The sequence below is a fragment of the Loxodonta africana genome, chromosome 19, assembly GCF_030014295.1.
Source record: "Loxodonta africana isolate mLoxAfr1 chromosome 19, mLoxAfr1.hap2, whole genome shotgun sequence".
Taxonomy (NCBI): domain Eukaryota; kingdom Metazoa; phylum Chordata; class Mammalia; order Proboscidea; family Elephantidae; genus Loxodonta; species Loxodonta africana.
In genome coordinates, this window is record NC_087360.1 from 19,920,666 (window position 1) to 19,935,274 (window position 14,609).

The 14,609-nt window shown below is 44.9% G+C and overlaps 2 protein-coding genes across 21 annotated transcripts in view; one reads left to right on the plus strand and one right to left on the minus strand.

The window, feature by feature from the left end:
• KCTD10 (potassium channel tetramerization domain containing 10) overlaps window positions 1-12,156 on the minus strand; it is a 45,053-nt gene extending 32,897 nt beyond the window's left edge. Inside the window, exons 1-2 of one of the 4 annotated variants that reach the window (XM_064272336.1) lie at window positions 11,951-12,037; window positions 875-1,021 (exon numbers count right to left, since the gene is read on the minus strand). Coding sequence is in view for 2 of the 4 variants with exons in the window: in XM_010598906.3 (XP_010597208.1) it covers window positions 11,951-11,953 (3 nt within the window). In the remaining 2 variants the exon portion in view is untranslated. Of the gene's footprint in view, window positions 1-874; window positions 1,022-11,950 lie in introns of all 4 variants that reach the window. The other 3 variants (XM_064272337.1, XM_010598906.3, XM_003419360.3) reach the window with 3 other exon arrangements.
• UBE3B (ubiquitin protein ligase E3B) overlaps window positions 12,099-14,609 on the plus strand; it is a 58,215-nt gene continuing 55,704 nt past the window's right edge. For 8 of the 17 annotated variants that reach the window (XR_002787993.2, XM_064272329.1, XM_023559411.2 and 5 more), the window contains exon 1: window positions 12,263-12,521. The gene's annotated coding sequence lies outside the window, so the exon portion shown is untranslated. The other 9 variants (XM_023559416.2, XM_064272330.1, XM_023559418.2 and 6 more) reach the window with 4 other exon arrangements.

Below are 14,609 nucleotides of genomic sequence, written 5' to 3' on the forward strand. Positions count from 1 at the left end.
AAACTGGGCCAGCAGGGCAACAACTGGTGGGGAAGCCGGGGTATTGGCTGCCCCCTGGAGAGGGGGTATGTGTTCCCCAATTTGTCCCACCACCTTAGATAGCCTCATACACTGGCCTTGTCTGCCGATCCTACAGGTACGAGTTTGCCATTAACTCTTGCATTACGAAGACTTCCTTTCTACCCAACACCGATATATACGAACTCCCTGGCTGTGTCCTTAAGCAGCACTGTCCAGGTCTCTCCATGTTCTCTTATTACCATGTACTACTACACAGCTAGAAGTATCACCTCTCAGCTGAATTATAGATGAAGCAAGCCTTTATGAAGTCATATGGGATCCCAACTGCAATGCCTAACACATTCTATGGAGAGAAAGTGTTTGTGAGGACTAAACAGCAGACTTAAAAACTCTTGGAAGCAGCTTACTGCAAAATTTGAGACCTCCCGTACTAGTACTGTCCAAAACAGCCACCAGATCCAATGAGTTTCCCCAACAGCACTGTCAGCTTTCATGTAGACTAAAGAAATGGATGGAGTTTCTGACCTAGGCAGGCCCTAGGACAGGGGAAGCAGACTGCCACGTCTTTCCCCTGTGGAGCGGCTGGTGGGTTTGAAGTACCAACCTTTGGTTAGCAGCTGAGTACTTAACCACTGTGCCACTAGGGCTCCTGTCCTGATCAAGTCTGCACACAGTTAAAAAAATACAGTACCGGCCAAAACACAAACATTCTCCTACCCTGGTTAATACGAGAGACTGCTACTTCTTTATCAGTAACAGCTTTAGCCTTGGTCTAGTCTTCCTGAAGGAGTCCCTAGGAGTGTGAACAGTTAACACTCAACTTCTGTTCAAAAGGTAAGCGGTTTGAACCTACCCATAGGTGCCTCTGAAGACAGGCCTGGTGATTTGCTTCCAAAAGGTCACGGCTTGAAAACCCTGCAGAGCAGTTCTACTCTGCACACACGGGGTCACCGTAAGTCAGCACTGATTCAATGGCAATTAACAACAGCATTCTTCCTGCCTTCAAGATAGCAATTATTAAGATACCAATCACAGAATTACCTCTGCCTCCTGACAGTATCCAATACAGAGTAAAGCCCCACTTCACTGAACCCTGTCCCAAAACACCCAACCAAAATCAAAGGCGCTGCCATTTAGTCAATTCTGACTCATAGTGACCCTATAGGACAGAGCAGAACTGCCCCATAGGATTTCCAAGGAGTGGCTGGTGGATTCGAACTGCGAATCTTTTGGTTAGCATCCAAGCTCTTAACCACCGTACCACCAGGGTTTCACTGCATCACCAGGGCCTCCGAAATCACCCAACACAAGCCCAAATCCTATACCAAATCCTTCCTAACACCCTCTTTCTAAGATGCCCCACAGTTTCGCATGGTATGTGTTCTCTCTCAATGCAACAAGTCAACCCACTCAACTTTGCTTGACTACAGGTATGCTCCTGGTGGGTCTTGGTTGCAGAGCACAGGCCACAGGAAACTACTTTTTTGAATCATTTTCTGATACCAAAAAAGAAAAGGACAGTGTTTTTAAATTCTTTACACCTACCTTTTCCACAATGAACACGTATTACATCTATAATCAGTAAAACACAAATTTCATTTTTTTTAATGGAACAAAGGACTAGCAGGTAGCAAACTGCCATCGACTGGTAATACCAGAGGCAATGACTTAGTGATAGTCATTGGCAACATTCAATTTAAAGTTATCCAACTCTTCTGGACAACTCTCCCCACAAAAGAATGGCCTAGAAATCACCCGCTGGGGAACCTGTGTCAGGACACAACACAGTGAAACAGACAAAAGGGCCTCCTGGAAAGAAAAGTGTTTTCTCAAGAAACAGTTCCAATCCCAGAGCCCTAAAATTTATAAAGGAAACACTGATAAAATTGAAGTGAGAAATAAACAGGTTTATGATAACAGTTGGAGACTTTAGTACACCACTTTCAATAAGAGATAGAACTAGACAGAAGACCAATAACGAAATAGAAGACTTGAACAACACTTTTAACCAAATAGACCTAACAGGCATACATAGAACACTCCATCCAACAATAGCACAATACACGTTCTCCTCCAGTGCACATGGAACGTTCTCCAGAAAAGACCGTATCTTAGGGCACAAAGGAAGTCTCGACAAATTCTAAAAAGTTGAAACACAACATACCAAAACTCATTGGATGCATCAAAGGCAGTACTCAGAGCGAAATTTACAGCAATAACCTGAAAATCCATTGCTGTCCAGTCGATTCCGACTCACAGCAACCCTATAGCAATAAATACCTATATTTAAAAAAGATCCCAAATTAATAACCTAACTCTACAACTTGAGGAACTAGAAAAGGAAGAGTAAATTAAGCCTAAGGCTACCAGAAGAAAAGAAATAAAGATCAGAGCACAAATAAATGAAATACAGAATAGAAAAAACCAATAGAGAGAATCAACAAAACCGGAAGTTGGTTTTTTGAAAAGATCAATAAAATTGACAAAACTTTGGATAGACTGACAAAGAAAAAGAGAGAGAAGATGCAAATACCTAAAATCAAAAATGAAAGTGGGGACATTACAACTGACCCTATAGAAATAAAAAGGATTATAAGGGAATATTATGGACAGCTATATACCAACAAATCAGATAACTTAGAGGAAACGGACAAATTTCTTCAAACATAAAAACTTCCAACACTGACTCAAAAAAAATAATGGATCTCAACAGATCCATGAAAGATTGAATTAGTAATTAAAAACTTCCCAACAAAAAAAAGTCCTGGACTAGACAGCTTCAGAGTGGAATGCTACCAAACATTTATAGAAACAGTGCCCTCAATCCTTCTTAAACGTTTCCAAAAAAGAGAGGAGGGAACATTTCCTAACTCATTCTATGACGTGAGCACTACTTTGACACCAAAAGCACACAAGGATACCACAACAAAACTACAGACCAATATCCTCAAGGACTGTAGATGCAAAAACACTTAAAATACTAGCAAACTGAATCTGAAAACATATTAAAAGCATTATACACCATGATCAAGTAGATTTATTTCAAGAACGCAAAGGCGGTTCAACATTAGAAAATCAATCAATGTACTGTGACATTAACAGAATAACAAAAAATAAAGACAACATCATCTCAATCGATGCAGAAAAGGAATTTTGCAGAATTTAACACCCTCTCATGATAAAAACATTCAAAAAGAAGTAGAAGGGAAAGTCTTCAATATAATAAAGGTCATTTATGAAAAACCCACAGCTGCTATTTTTTTTTTTTTTACTATTACACTCAGTAAAGACTGAGCCTTCTCATTAAGATCAGGAGCAAGACAAGGATGCCCACTCTCACTACTGCTATTCAACATCATTCTGGAAGTCCTACCTAGAGTAATTAGGCTAGAAAAATTAATAAGTAAAAGGCATCCAAATAGGGAACGGGGAAGTAAAACTATCCCTTTCGCAGATGACATGATCTCACATATACAGAATCCCAAAGATTCTACAAGAAAGCTATTAGAACTAATAAATGAATTCAGCAAAATGGCAGAGTACAAGGACAACACAAAAATTAGGTCTGTACACGTCAGCAACGAGCAAGCTGAACAAAATATTAAAGAAACATCACTATTTACAAAAGCATCTAAACCAGTAAAGTACCTACGAATAAATTTAACCAGGAAGGTGAAAGACTTGCACACAGAAAACTATAGAACATTACTAAAAAAACAAAGAAAGCCTAAATAAATGGAAGGCTTAACATAGTTAAGATGTCAATTTGCCTAAAGTCATCTATAGATTCAATGTAATCCCCACCAAAATTCCAACAGCCTTCACTGCAGAAACAGAAAAGCCAATTCTCAAATCTACATGGAATAGTAAGAGACCCCAAAGAGCTAAAGCAATCTTGAATAAGAATAAAGCAGGAAGAGTCACACTTCCTGATTTCAAAGCACACTACAAAACTACGGTAATCAAAATAGCCTGGTACTGGTATAACAACAGACATATAAACCATTTATAGTCCAGAAATCAATCCATGCATCTATGGTCAACTAATTTTCGACAACAGTGCCAAGTCCATTCAATGGGGAAGGAAAAGTCTCTTCAATAAATGGCACTAGGAAAATTGGACTTCCAAATGCAGAAAAATGAATCAAGATCCATGCCTCACACCATACACATAAACCAATTCAAACTGGATCAAGGAACTAAATATGAAAACTAAAACCATAAAATTCTTAGAAGAAAATGTAGGGGCCTATCTATGGGTCCTAGTTTTTATCAATGGTCTATCAGATATGACAACCAAAGTACAAGCACCAAGGAAGACAAATAAATACATGAGACTTCATGAAAATTAAGTACCGTTGTACAACAAAAGACTTTATCGACAAAGTGGAAAGACAACCTACAGATTGGGAGAAAATCTGCACGAACCATGTATCAGATAAAGGCCTAACATCCAAAAAATATATAAAACTACCATTTAACAACAAAAAGACAAACCACTCAATAAAAAATGGGCAATGGACTTGAAAAGACAGCTCAACAAAGAGGGTATTCAAATGATAAACAAGCACATGAAAAGATACTCAACATCTTTAGCCATTAGACCAAACCTGTTGCCTCTGAGTCATTTCCAACTCATAGAGACCCTACAGGATGAGAAGAACTGCCCCATAGGGTTTCCACAGAGCAGCTGGTGGATTCAAACTACCAATCTTTTGGTTAGCAGATAACCTCTTAACCAGTGTGCCGCCAGGGTTTTAGCCCTTAGGGAGATGCAAATCGAAACCATAATGAAATTAGCACCTTACCCCTATTAGAATAGCAATGATTAAAAAAAGGAAAACAACAAGTGTTAGCAAGGTTGTGGAGAACTGGAACCCTCATCTATTGCTGGTAGGAATGTAAACTGGTGTGGGCACTGTGGAAAAGAGTCTGGCCATTCCTCAAAAAGTTGAACACGGAATTACTATATGAACCAGCAAATCCAATCCTAGGTATATACCCAAGAGAAGTAAAGGTTAGAATACAAACAGAAATCTTTACGCCAACGTTCACTGCAGCACTTTCCAAAATAACCAAAAAGTAGAAACAACTGAAATGTCCATCAACAGGTGAATGGCTGAACAGTATGTGGTGCGTACACACAAGGGAATATTACGTCCCCATAAGGGGGGAGGTCTGATACATGCCACAGTATCGATGGAACTTGAAAACATTAAGCTGAGTGAAATAAGTCAGTCACAAAAGAACAAACACTGTACGATCTCACTTACATGAAATATGCAAATATACACAAACCAAAGGAACCCTTGGTGGCACAACAGCTAAGCACCTGGCTACTAACTGAAGGTTTGGTGGTTCAAACCCACCTGGCAGCCCAAAGGATAAAGACCTGGCAATCTGCTTCTGTAAAGATCACAGCTAAGAAACCTTACAGGGCAGTTGTAGTATGTGATTTGGGGTAACTACGAGCCAGAAATCAACTCAGCAGACACCTAACAACAACGTGGAAACTACAGATTATTCACGATTACCAGGGATGGGAGGGAGGGGGAGATGTGGAGTTTCTGTTTGAGGGAGGGAGCATTAAGTTTACGTTAATGGTGGTGGTATATTTTGGAAAAAGATAGTGATAATAGTGCCACAACATGAAAAATGTAGTCAATGGCACTGAACTGTAAATGTGGAATTGTACTGGCAAATGTTTTAGTGTGTATATATTTACCACAATTAAAAAAAGTGAATAAACAGTGTTCGAAAAAGAAAAGAAACGGTTGTAGCTTCTTCAAATGAAAGCCTCATAAGGGGCTAAGTTTTCAAAAGCTCAGGCTTAGCTTACCTGTGGGCTCTGTTGCCTGCTGCCAAACACAAAAGAGGCCTACCAGAAGTGGCTACCCCTCCCTTCTAGCTTTCCTTTGAAATCTGTCCCCCAGAGACTCTATGCTAACAAATTCTCAGCAACCATTTTCCCTAGAAAAATTCTCTGTCTATGGGAAAAGTTTCCCAAAAGCTGAAGACGTGGAAGGAAAAAAAAAAAAAAAAGCTTACAGTTGTTATGCGCGGAAATGAAAATAACTTTTTTTAGCACTCCTTTCAGATTTAATTTACACAGAAATAAGCCTGTTTATGAGAAATGGTCTAGCATTTTCTAAGGTACCTGCTGTGAAACAAGTTACAAAGCATACCTTGTGTACTTTTTTTCCCTTGTTTCCCAATACCTTTTTGAAGATTTGAGTACAATAAAATGCCACAAATTTTAAGTATACCATTTTGGTCAATGTATGCATCTGTGCAGTCCTCACCCCAATCATCCAATCAAGACAAAGAACATTTGCATTGCTCCAGAAAGTCCCTCCATGCCCTTTTCCTGTCAATTCCCACCCCTCTCCCTACCCCCAGAGTTTTCATTTCTACCACAACATACGTCTTTTTCAATCCAGACAATGCTGGAAGGCAGCTATCGGTATTTCCATTTTGTGGATCAGGATACCACAGCCCAGAGAGGTTCAGTCACCTGCTCAAAGTCACGAAGCGCATCGGTGATAAACCAAGCGGGCAAGTCCTGGCTGGCCTGGAGCCCAGGATTTTACCAACGCTCGCGCTTGGTATACTTAATGTAAGTTGAGAGTGGAAGAACCACTGCTTCTTTAAAAAATACAAAAAAGCTCTGAAAAAAGATGGAATGCACTGCATGGTATGGCTAAGGGCTTGAGTTTAAGCTCCCACCCTGCCACTTACGGAAAGGGCCCTGGTAGTGCAGTGGTTAAGTGCTGGGCTGCTAATCAACAGGTTGGCAGTTCGAACCCTCCAGCTGCTCCATGGGGGAAAGATGTGGCAGTCTCCTTCCGTAAAGCTTCCCAACCCAGTGTCGTCGAGTCCATTTAGCTTACAGCCTTGGAAATCCTATGAGGCAGTTCTACTCTGTTCTATACGGTCCCTATGAGTGGCAATCGACTCAACGGCAGTGGGTTTGGTTTGGTTTCTGCCACTTACTAGGTGTGGATGCCTTGGTGAGTCATCTTTCTGGGGCGAGTCTGGCTAAGGGCTTGAGTCTAAGCCCCGACCCTGCCACTTACTAGGTGTGGGAGCCTCAGTGAGTCATCTTTCTGAGTCAAGTTCGGTCTATCAAATGATCCCACAGAAAGCACTCAGCACGGCCCCTGGCTCAGAGCAAACACTCAAATGTGAACTGTCATCATGATTATTTGAGAATGCTTCCAGTCTCCAATTTATCTTATCCTCTTCGGAGACCATTTCCAGTCCTACTGAAATCAGGCTGAATTACCTAGAGATAAAGGCAGAAATCATCCTGATCTAGCTTGACGCTCAGAACAGGCAACTTAAGCTCTGCAAGTTCCTGGAGTTCATCCCCTCCAAAGGGCAGTCAGCCTCAATACCAGCGGAAGCCCTTGGGGAAAAGATTCTGGCTGTGTTCACCTGAGTCAGAGTTACACTGAATCAAGGACACAAGACAGTAGACAATAAACCTGTCACCGCACACCTCTCCACAGAACACTGCCTCTGACATTCCTGCTGGGATCCTGCTTCTTCAAGTGTTGTCAAAGGTTTGATTTTATTACTAATAGTCGGCAAGACAGAGAACTGGTTACAAGAAAAAGGTAACTGATATGTGAGGTTATCAGTTACCGATTCTATTCAATCAGAGAATTTTACTGCAATAGATGGATGAGGGAAGGCTTCCTTCCTTCTTTCCCATCTTCCCTGAGTATACCGTTCCTCATTCAAAACAGTGGCTTTCCACCTGGCCGCACATAGGAATCATCTGTGAAGCTTAAAAAATACTGATGCCTGGGTCTCACACGTGAACATTCTGAGGTAACTGGTCAGGGGGTGTGGCCCAGACAATGGAATTTTTCACTCACTTGCCAGGTGATTCTTATGTGCAGCCAAGATTTCGATCCACTGTTCTAAAAGTGGAAACCCTGGTGGCGCTGTGGTTAAATGCTATGGCTGCTAACCAAGGGGTCGGCAGTTCAAATCTGCCAGGCGCTCCTTGGAAACTCTATGGGGCAGTTCTGCTCTGTCCTATAGGGTCACTCTGAATCAGAACTGACTCGACAGCACTGGGTTTGGTTTTTGGTTTGGTTCTAAAAGGGGGATCCCTGGTGGTGCAGTGGTTAAGAGATTGGCTGCCAACCAAAAGGTCAGCAGTTCGAATTCACTAGGTGCTCCTTGGAAACCCAATGGGGCAGTTCTACTCTGTCCTACAGGGTGGCTATGAGTCAGAATCGACTTGACAGCAACAGGTTTGGTTGGGTTGGGTTCTAAAAGGTTCTGGACCCCTCAATTAGGCTGTAATTAATTCCATGGTCTTGGAAGAGCTCCCCAACCTCTTGCTCTATCAGCCCAGTGAATTCCTGAACCACACATAAAAACAAACCAAACTATTACAACAAAGGCAAGCCCCTACTTCACCGCTTCAGAGCCACAGGCAGGAAGCAACTGCATGCATGCTTAAAAAATAAAGGCCAGCTCATAATAAAATCTATTAAGAATACATTCTGCATCCCACTTTGAAGAGTGGCGTCTGGGGTCTTAAATGCTAGCAAGCGGCCGTCTGAGATGCATCAATTGGTCTCAACCCACCTGGATCAAAGGAGAATGAAGAACACCAAGGATGCAAGGTGATCGCGAGCCCAAGAGACAGAAAGGGCCACATGAACCAGTGACTACATCATCCTGAAACCAGAAGAACTAGATGGTGCCCAGCTACAACCAATGACTGCCCTGACAGGGAACACAACAGAGAACCCCTGAGGGAGCAGGAGAGCAGTGGGATGCAGACCCCAAATTCTCATGAGAGCAGACTTGATGGTCTGAGACTGGAGGGACCCCAGTGGTCACGGCCCCCAGACTTTCTGTAGGCCCAGGACAGGGGCCATTCCTGAAGCCAACTCTTCAGACATGGATTGGACTGGACAATGGGTTAGAGAGGAATGCTGGTGGGGGGTGGGCTTCTTGGATCAGGTAGACACTTGACACTGTGTTGGCATCTCCTGCCTGGAGGGGAGATGAGGGGGTGGAGGGGGTTAAAGGCTGGTGGAGCGGACATGGGAAGAGAGGGTGGAGGGAGAGAGCGGGCTGTCTCGTTGAGGGGAGAGTGATTGGGAGTGTGTAGCAAGGTGTGCGTGGGTTTTTGTGTGGGAGACTGACTTGATTGGTGGACTTTCACTTAGGGCACAATAGAAATTATTAAAAAAATAATAAAGGCCAGCTGAAGGGTGAAAATGGTGGACTGAAAGCTACAATAGGAAACAAAAGGCTTCAAATCCCTGACTCTTAGATGTTTTCTACACAACTCACTGTAGAGCTGTCTCCTTGGGCAGGGAGAGTTGTGTGTGGAAGGAAAACTAGATCCACAGTCTGGCAAACTGGACTGCAAGTCCAGTTCCACCACTTCCTGTGTGGTGTTCGGACAAATGACTTAGCCTGAGTCTCAGTTTCCTTGACTTGTAAAACGGGAGTTTTAGAGCCATAATCTCCCTAACCGCCCTAAGGGAGTGAATGGTAAAATACTTGACACCCAGGTCTTACAGCAGTTTCATTTCTGTTCCTCAAACTCTCCTGAAGATTAGTGGTTCTCAGCCCTGGCGGTACATTAGTATCACCTGGACACTTTAAAAATACTGATGTCTGGCTAGAAGGACCCCGGTGATCATGGCCCTCAGACCTTCTGTTGGCCCAGAAGAGGAACCATTCCCGAAGCCAACTCTTCAGACAGGGATTGGACTAGACAATGGATTGGAGAGGGATACTGGTGAGGAGGGAGCTTCCTGGATCAGGTGGACACTTGAGACTATGTTGGCATCTCCTATCTGGCGGGGAGATGAGAGGGTAGAGGGGTTTAGAAGCTGGTGAAACGGACATGAAAAGAGAGAGTGGGGGGAGAGAGCAGGCTGTCTCATTAGGGGGAGAGCAACTGGGAGTATGTAGCAAGGTGTATATAAGTTTTTTTGTCAGAGACTGACTTGATTTGTAAACTTTCACTTAAAGCATGATAAAAAAAATTTTTTTAATTAGGAAAAAAAAAAAATACCGATGTCTGGGCTTCACCCCAGACCAACTGAATCAAAATGGGGGTGGGAAAAAGCCCAGTAACTAGCATTTAAAAAGCTATTCCGGTAATTCTAGTGTGGCGCCAGGGCTAAGCACCACCGAGCTAAGAAGGTATTTCTTTAACTAGCTTACTTTGATAATCACTGGGGATGCATGGTAAAAACATCAGCTTAGCTGATTTTTACAGCAGGAAAGTTTAAGAAACACTGCCCTGATGTAATTTTAAAACTTCCCCAAACGGAGGACATTTCCACAAGTTCGAAAGGCTGCTGTTCCATTTCGCCCAAACTAGTAATGGAGCCAGCTACATAACTGCAGCATTATTTTGCATTCGAAACTTGCTTATGAGACGGCTACTGCTCTTTCCAAGCGTTCTGCCAAATGACACTCTCTTTTTGTGTGCGGCACACAAACTGTCGGACTGTTTTTTCACAAGAGTCTAGGGAGGAAGACCTTATCAATCCTACCCTTCAGGTGAGAAACCAAGAATCAGAATCCTAAGGACCCTCGGACTCCAATTCTCATACCCCTTTCATTATACAGCCCAAATCAAGAAATCACTACTCTTAATGCCGTGGAGGACTTGCTAAAACAGATCACTGGCCCCACCCCCAGAGAGCCTGATACAGGCATCTCTAACAAGTCCCCAGAGGATGCTGATGCTGCTGGCCTGGAGACCATACTTCGAGAACCACTAGTTTAGGCCTCCTCCTTCTTAAAAAACAAACAACAAAAAAGCTGATTCCGACTCATGGCTACCCCACGTGTGCAGAGTAGAACTACACTCCATACGGTTTTCATGACTTTTCTTTCAATGAGCCTACAGGGTGGGTTTGAACTCACAACCTTTAGGTTAGTAGTCAAGGGCTTAAAGGATTACAAGGGGGGGGAGGTGCTTATTTGCAAATAATGGAGCACACCAAAGTCTGATACGGATTGACTCATTTTTCTTCAGCAGTGTTCTTGGATCAGATTTTCCCTAAAGACTGCACTTTCCCAGAGTAGAGACATGGAGAAAACAAATAAGAAGATCTGGGCTCATCTCTAGTCATTCCCACCCAGGGACAAATAGCTATTCAAAGAACATACCCTTTAAGAATCCCAAGCAAACAGAAACCTTCATACAGTTGAGAGACAGCACATAAGACATCTCCCGGTGCGGTCACCTTGGGTCTCAACAGAAGTGACTAGATACCAACGCGCCAACTGAGGGGTTGGACTCCGTGGCAAAGGAGCCCTGACTTCAGGCTCCTGGCATCCCTCCCTGGGATTCCAAACACTGAACGCACATCCCCTTGCCCACTCTTAGTTCTTCCCTCGACTCCACCCGCCAGTATATTCAATCTCACCTGGGACCCTCATCCCCGCTTCCCGAAACCCAACGACTCCAGCCAGCCACAACATCCCGAAAGCCCAAACTCTCCGTCCCAAGGAATTTCACTTCACCCTTTCATAACCTGACCATTCTCCACCCCAACCCCCAAATCCACATTTTCCACCCCCAGAGATCTCTCTAAAGTGACATCTCTTTGTTCTCACAACCACCAATTCTCACCTCCAACGAGCACTCAGGACTGAGACCCCCCTCACCCACACACATATCTAACTCCCCAAACCCAAACGTCCATTCCCGAATCCCCAACAGGTAACGAACCCCCCCGCCCCGCCAATTCTCCACCCACAGCCCTTCCCCCACCTCCAACCTTGCCCCCCGCCCAGTCCCCCAACAACCTCTCCCCTACCGCGACCGCCCCTCGTCGTGCTCCCCCAGGTCCCTTCTCCCTCTACTTTGCCGCCGCCTGGCTCCCTTGGCCGCCCAGAGCCCCCCGTCGGTGGGCGCCGCCCTTCTCACCATGAAAAGTCGAAGAACGCCGGAGTCTCCAAGCCCGGACTGAGGGAGGCAGAAAACACCCAGCTCGCGCGAGCCGGGGGCGGAGGCGGGGCCGCGGCCGGGGCGGGCCCTTCCGCTGCCCTCAAACCACTTCCGCCCCTCTGAGGGCACCTTCCTAAAGTATCCGTTGTGCCCCGGGACAGAGGCCGCTTTTCTTCTCACTTCCTCCGCCGGAATGAATTCCGCCTCTCAGCTGGGTCAGGCATTGGTCCAGCTCGGAATACTCCACTTTTTCAGCTGCAAGAGATGAGGCTGAGGTGCGGCGAGGTTATCATTCCCGGGTGCAGAGGCTATGCGGAACGCTAGTCTCCCGGAAGTGGATACTTGCTTCTTGGCGGAAAGCTGAGCGCGCACACCCCGGGGCAAGATGGCGGTCGGGCTTCGGCTGCTGCCCCGGGTCTGGCAGAGCTTGGGGGAGTCGGGCTGAGGCGGCTGCATTGGCGGCCCCTACCCCGATTGCGGGGGCCCCGAGTGGGTAAAATCTTCGACTGCCGGGTAGCGAGTGGGATCAGGGTTGCACGCACTCTAGGAGGTGAGGCCGGGAGCCTTGATGTGGTGGTCTCGGGTCCGGGTCCCCCACTCGCCAGGCCGGAGGGGCAGGAGTTGGGGGTGGCTTTCGCGTTCCAGGAGGGTCGCTCCGCCGCCCTTTCTACCTCTTTTCATCTCCGTTGCGATAGTTCTTTATAAAAGGACTAATGCCGGGTAAGAACCGTTTGTTATTGTGGTTGTTGATGTCCAGAAAAGACGCCGGGCCTCGAGTCACCCAAACAAAAGTTCGAGTTCTGTTCACTTACTGTGTGACCTGGGCAGACAGAGTTCCCTTGCTTCTCTGAATCTCAGTTTCCGCCTCTGTAAGATGGGGTAATGGCCCGTTTCAGAGGGTTGCAGTGTAATACTCCTTAGCACCGGTGCCCAGTACGTAGCGCTCAATAAAGACAGCTGATGTTAATGGTACCAGAAAGGAAATCTTGGACTTGGTCGTAATTTGACTGGTTTGACCCCTCAGGTAGTCTCGTATTCTTAACTTCTCTTTGCTGTTTTGTGAGTCACGGAGCCTCAGGGTCTCGTCTGTTTCACTTACAGATAAATGCTTTTGAGTCAGGGTGGGTCCAGATTCAAGAGTTTAGCGACCTCAGGCAAGTCATGTCCCCTGTGTGCATATGAAGGTGGTGTTGATAATAGCACCCACCTAGATAGATCAGTCCCTAGAGGAGGACGTCATGCTTGGTAGAGGGTCAATAGAAAAGAGGAAGACCCTCAACAAGATGGATTGACAGTGGCTGCAACAAAGGACTCAAGCATAAGAACGATTGTGAGGATGGCACAGGACTGGGCAGTGTTTCCTTCTGATGTGCATAGGGTTGCTATGGGGTGTGATCTGCTTCCGTAAAAGATTACAGCTTTGGAAACCCTATGGAGCAGTTCTCTGTCCTGTAGGGTCGCTATGAGTCGGAATGGACTCAGTGGCAACAGGTTTGGGTTTTTGGGTAGATAGACTGTAGCCTTTAAAAAATGAGAGCTATTAAGAGATAATTGAGATCTGATAACCAGACCAACCCAGATCCATTGCTGTGAAGTCGATTCTGACTCATAATGAGCCTCTAGGGCAGAGTAGAACTGCTCCATAGGGTTCCCAAGGCTGTAATCTTTTACAGATGCAAACTGCCACATCTTTTTCCTGCAGAACAGCTGGTGGGCTCCAACTGCCGACCTTTCAGTTAGCAGCCAAGTGCTTTGACCGCTGCGCCACTGGGGCTTCTGAGACCTGATAGAGCTATTGAAAAGACAGGGTTGGTTAAACATTTGTTGTGTCTGATACATGGCCAGCCGTTAATAAATGTTGGTGATCATTAAACCTGGCTGCTCAGCTGTTCCCGCATGCAGGGAGGCTCTTCTTGGGCTGAGTCAGCAGTTAGTATTTATGGCACTTCATCTTTGGACAATTCTCTCTGGACTGTCATGCTCTTTCAAGTTGGCTTCTTTTCTGTCTGTCCACAATGATTAGGTCCCAGAAAAGACTAATTTGAGGAAAGTCTCATGGGAATGTAGAAGTAGAGAGAAGTCTGAGTGATAGATGTTAGATAAGTAAATGCTTTTGAAGTCAGAAAACCAAAAATAACCCAAACGTGTTGCCGTCGAGTCAACTCTGACTCATAGCGACCCTATACGGAGTGGGTCCAAATTCAAGACCTTAGCAACCTTAGGCAGATCATGTCCCCTCTCTGCCTGTGAAGGTGGTGTTGATAATAGCACCCAACTAGATAGACTGTGGCTCTGTCACTTACTGGTGGTCTAACCTGGACTATGAAAGATAATAAGTGATCTTCTCTCAGGGCTGCTGTTCTTATTAGATGAGATCACTTGACGCATAGGGAGTGCTCAGTCAACCTAGTTTCCCCTTGCTTTCCAAATGATCTTGGTTACCACCAACCTCTTACTTTGTAATCATTCCACCTATATAATTCTTGTTTTCCTAACTTTACCTAAAGGACAGTGCAGTAAAGGTCACTTGCATGCTGTATGCTTTCAGATTCCCCTAATTAATATTGCACTTTTAATCATAATCACAGTGCTGAGGTGACTAAATTCAGGTATAAGAAGGTAAATGTTGTATTTTTTT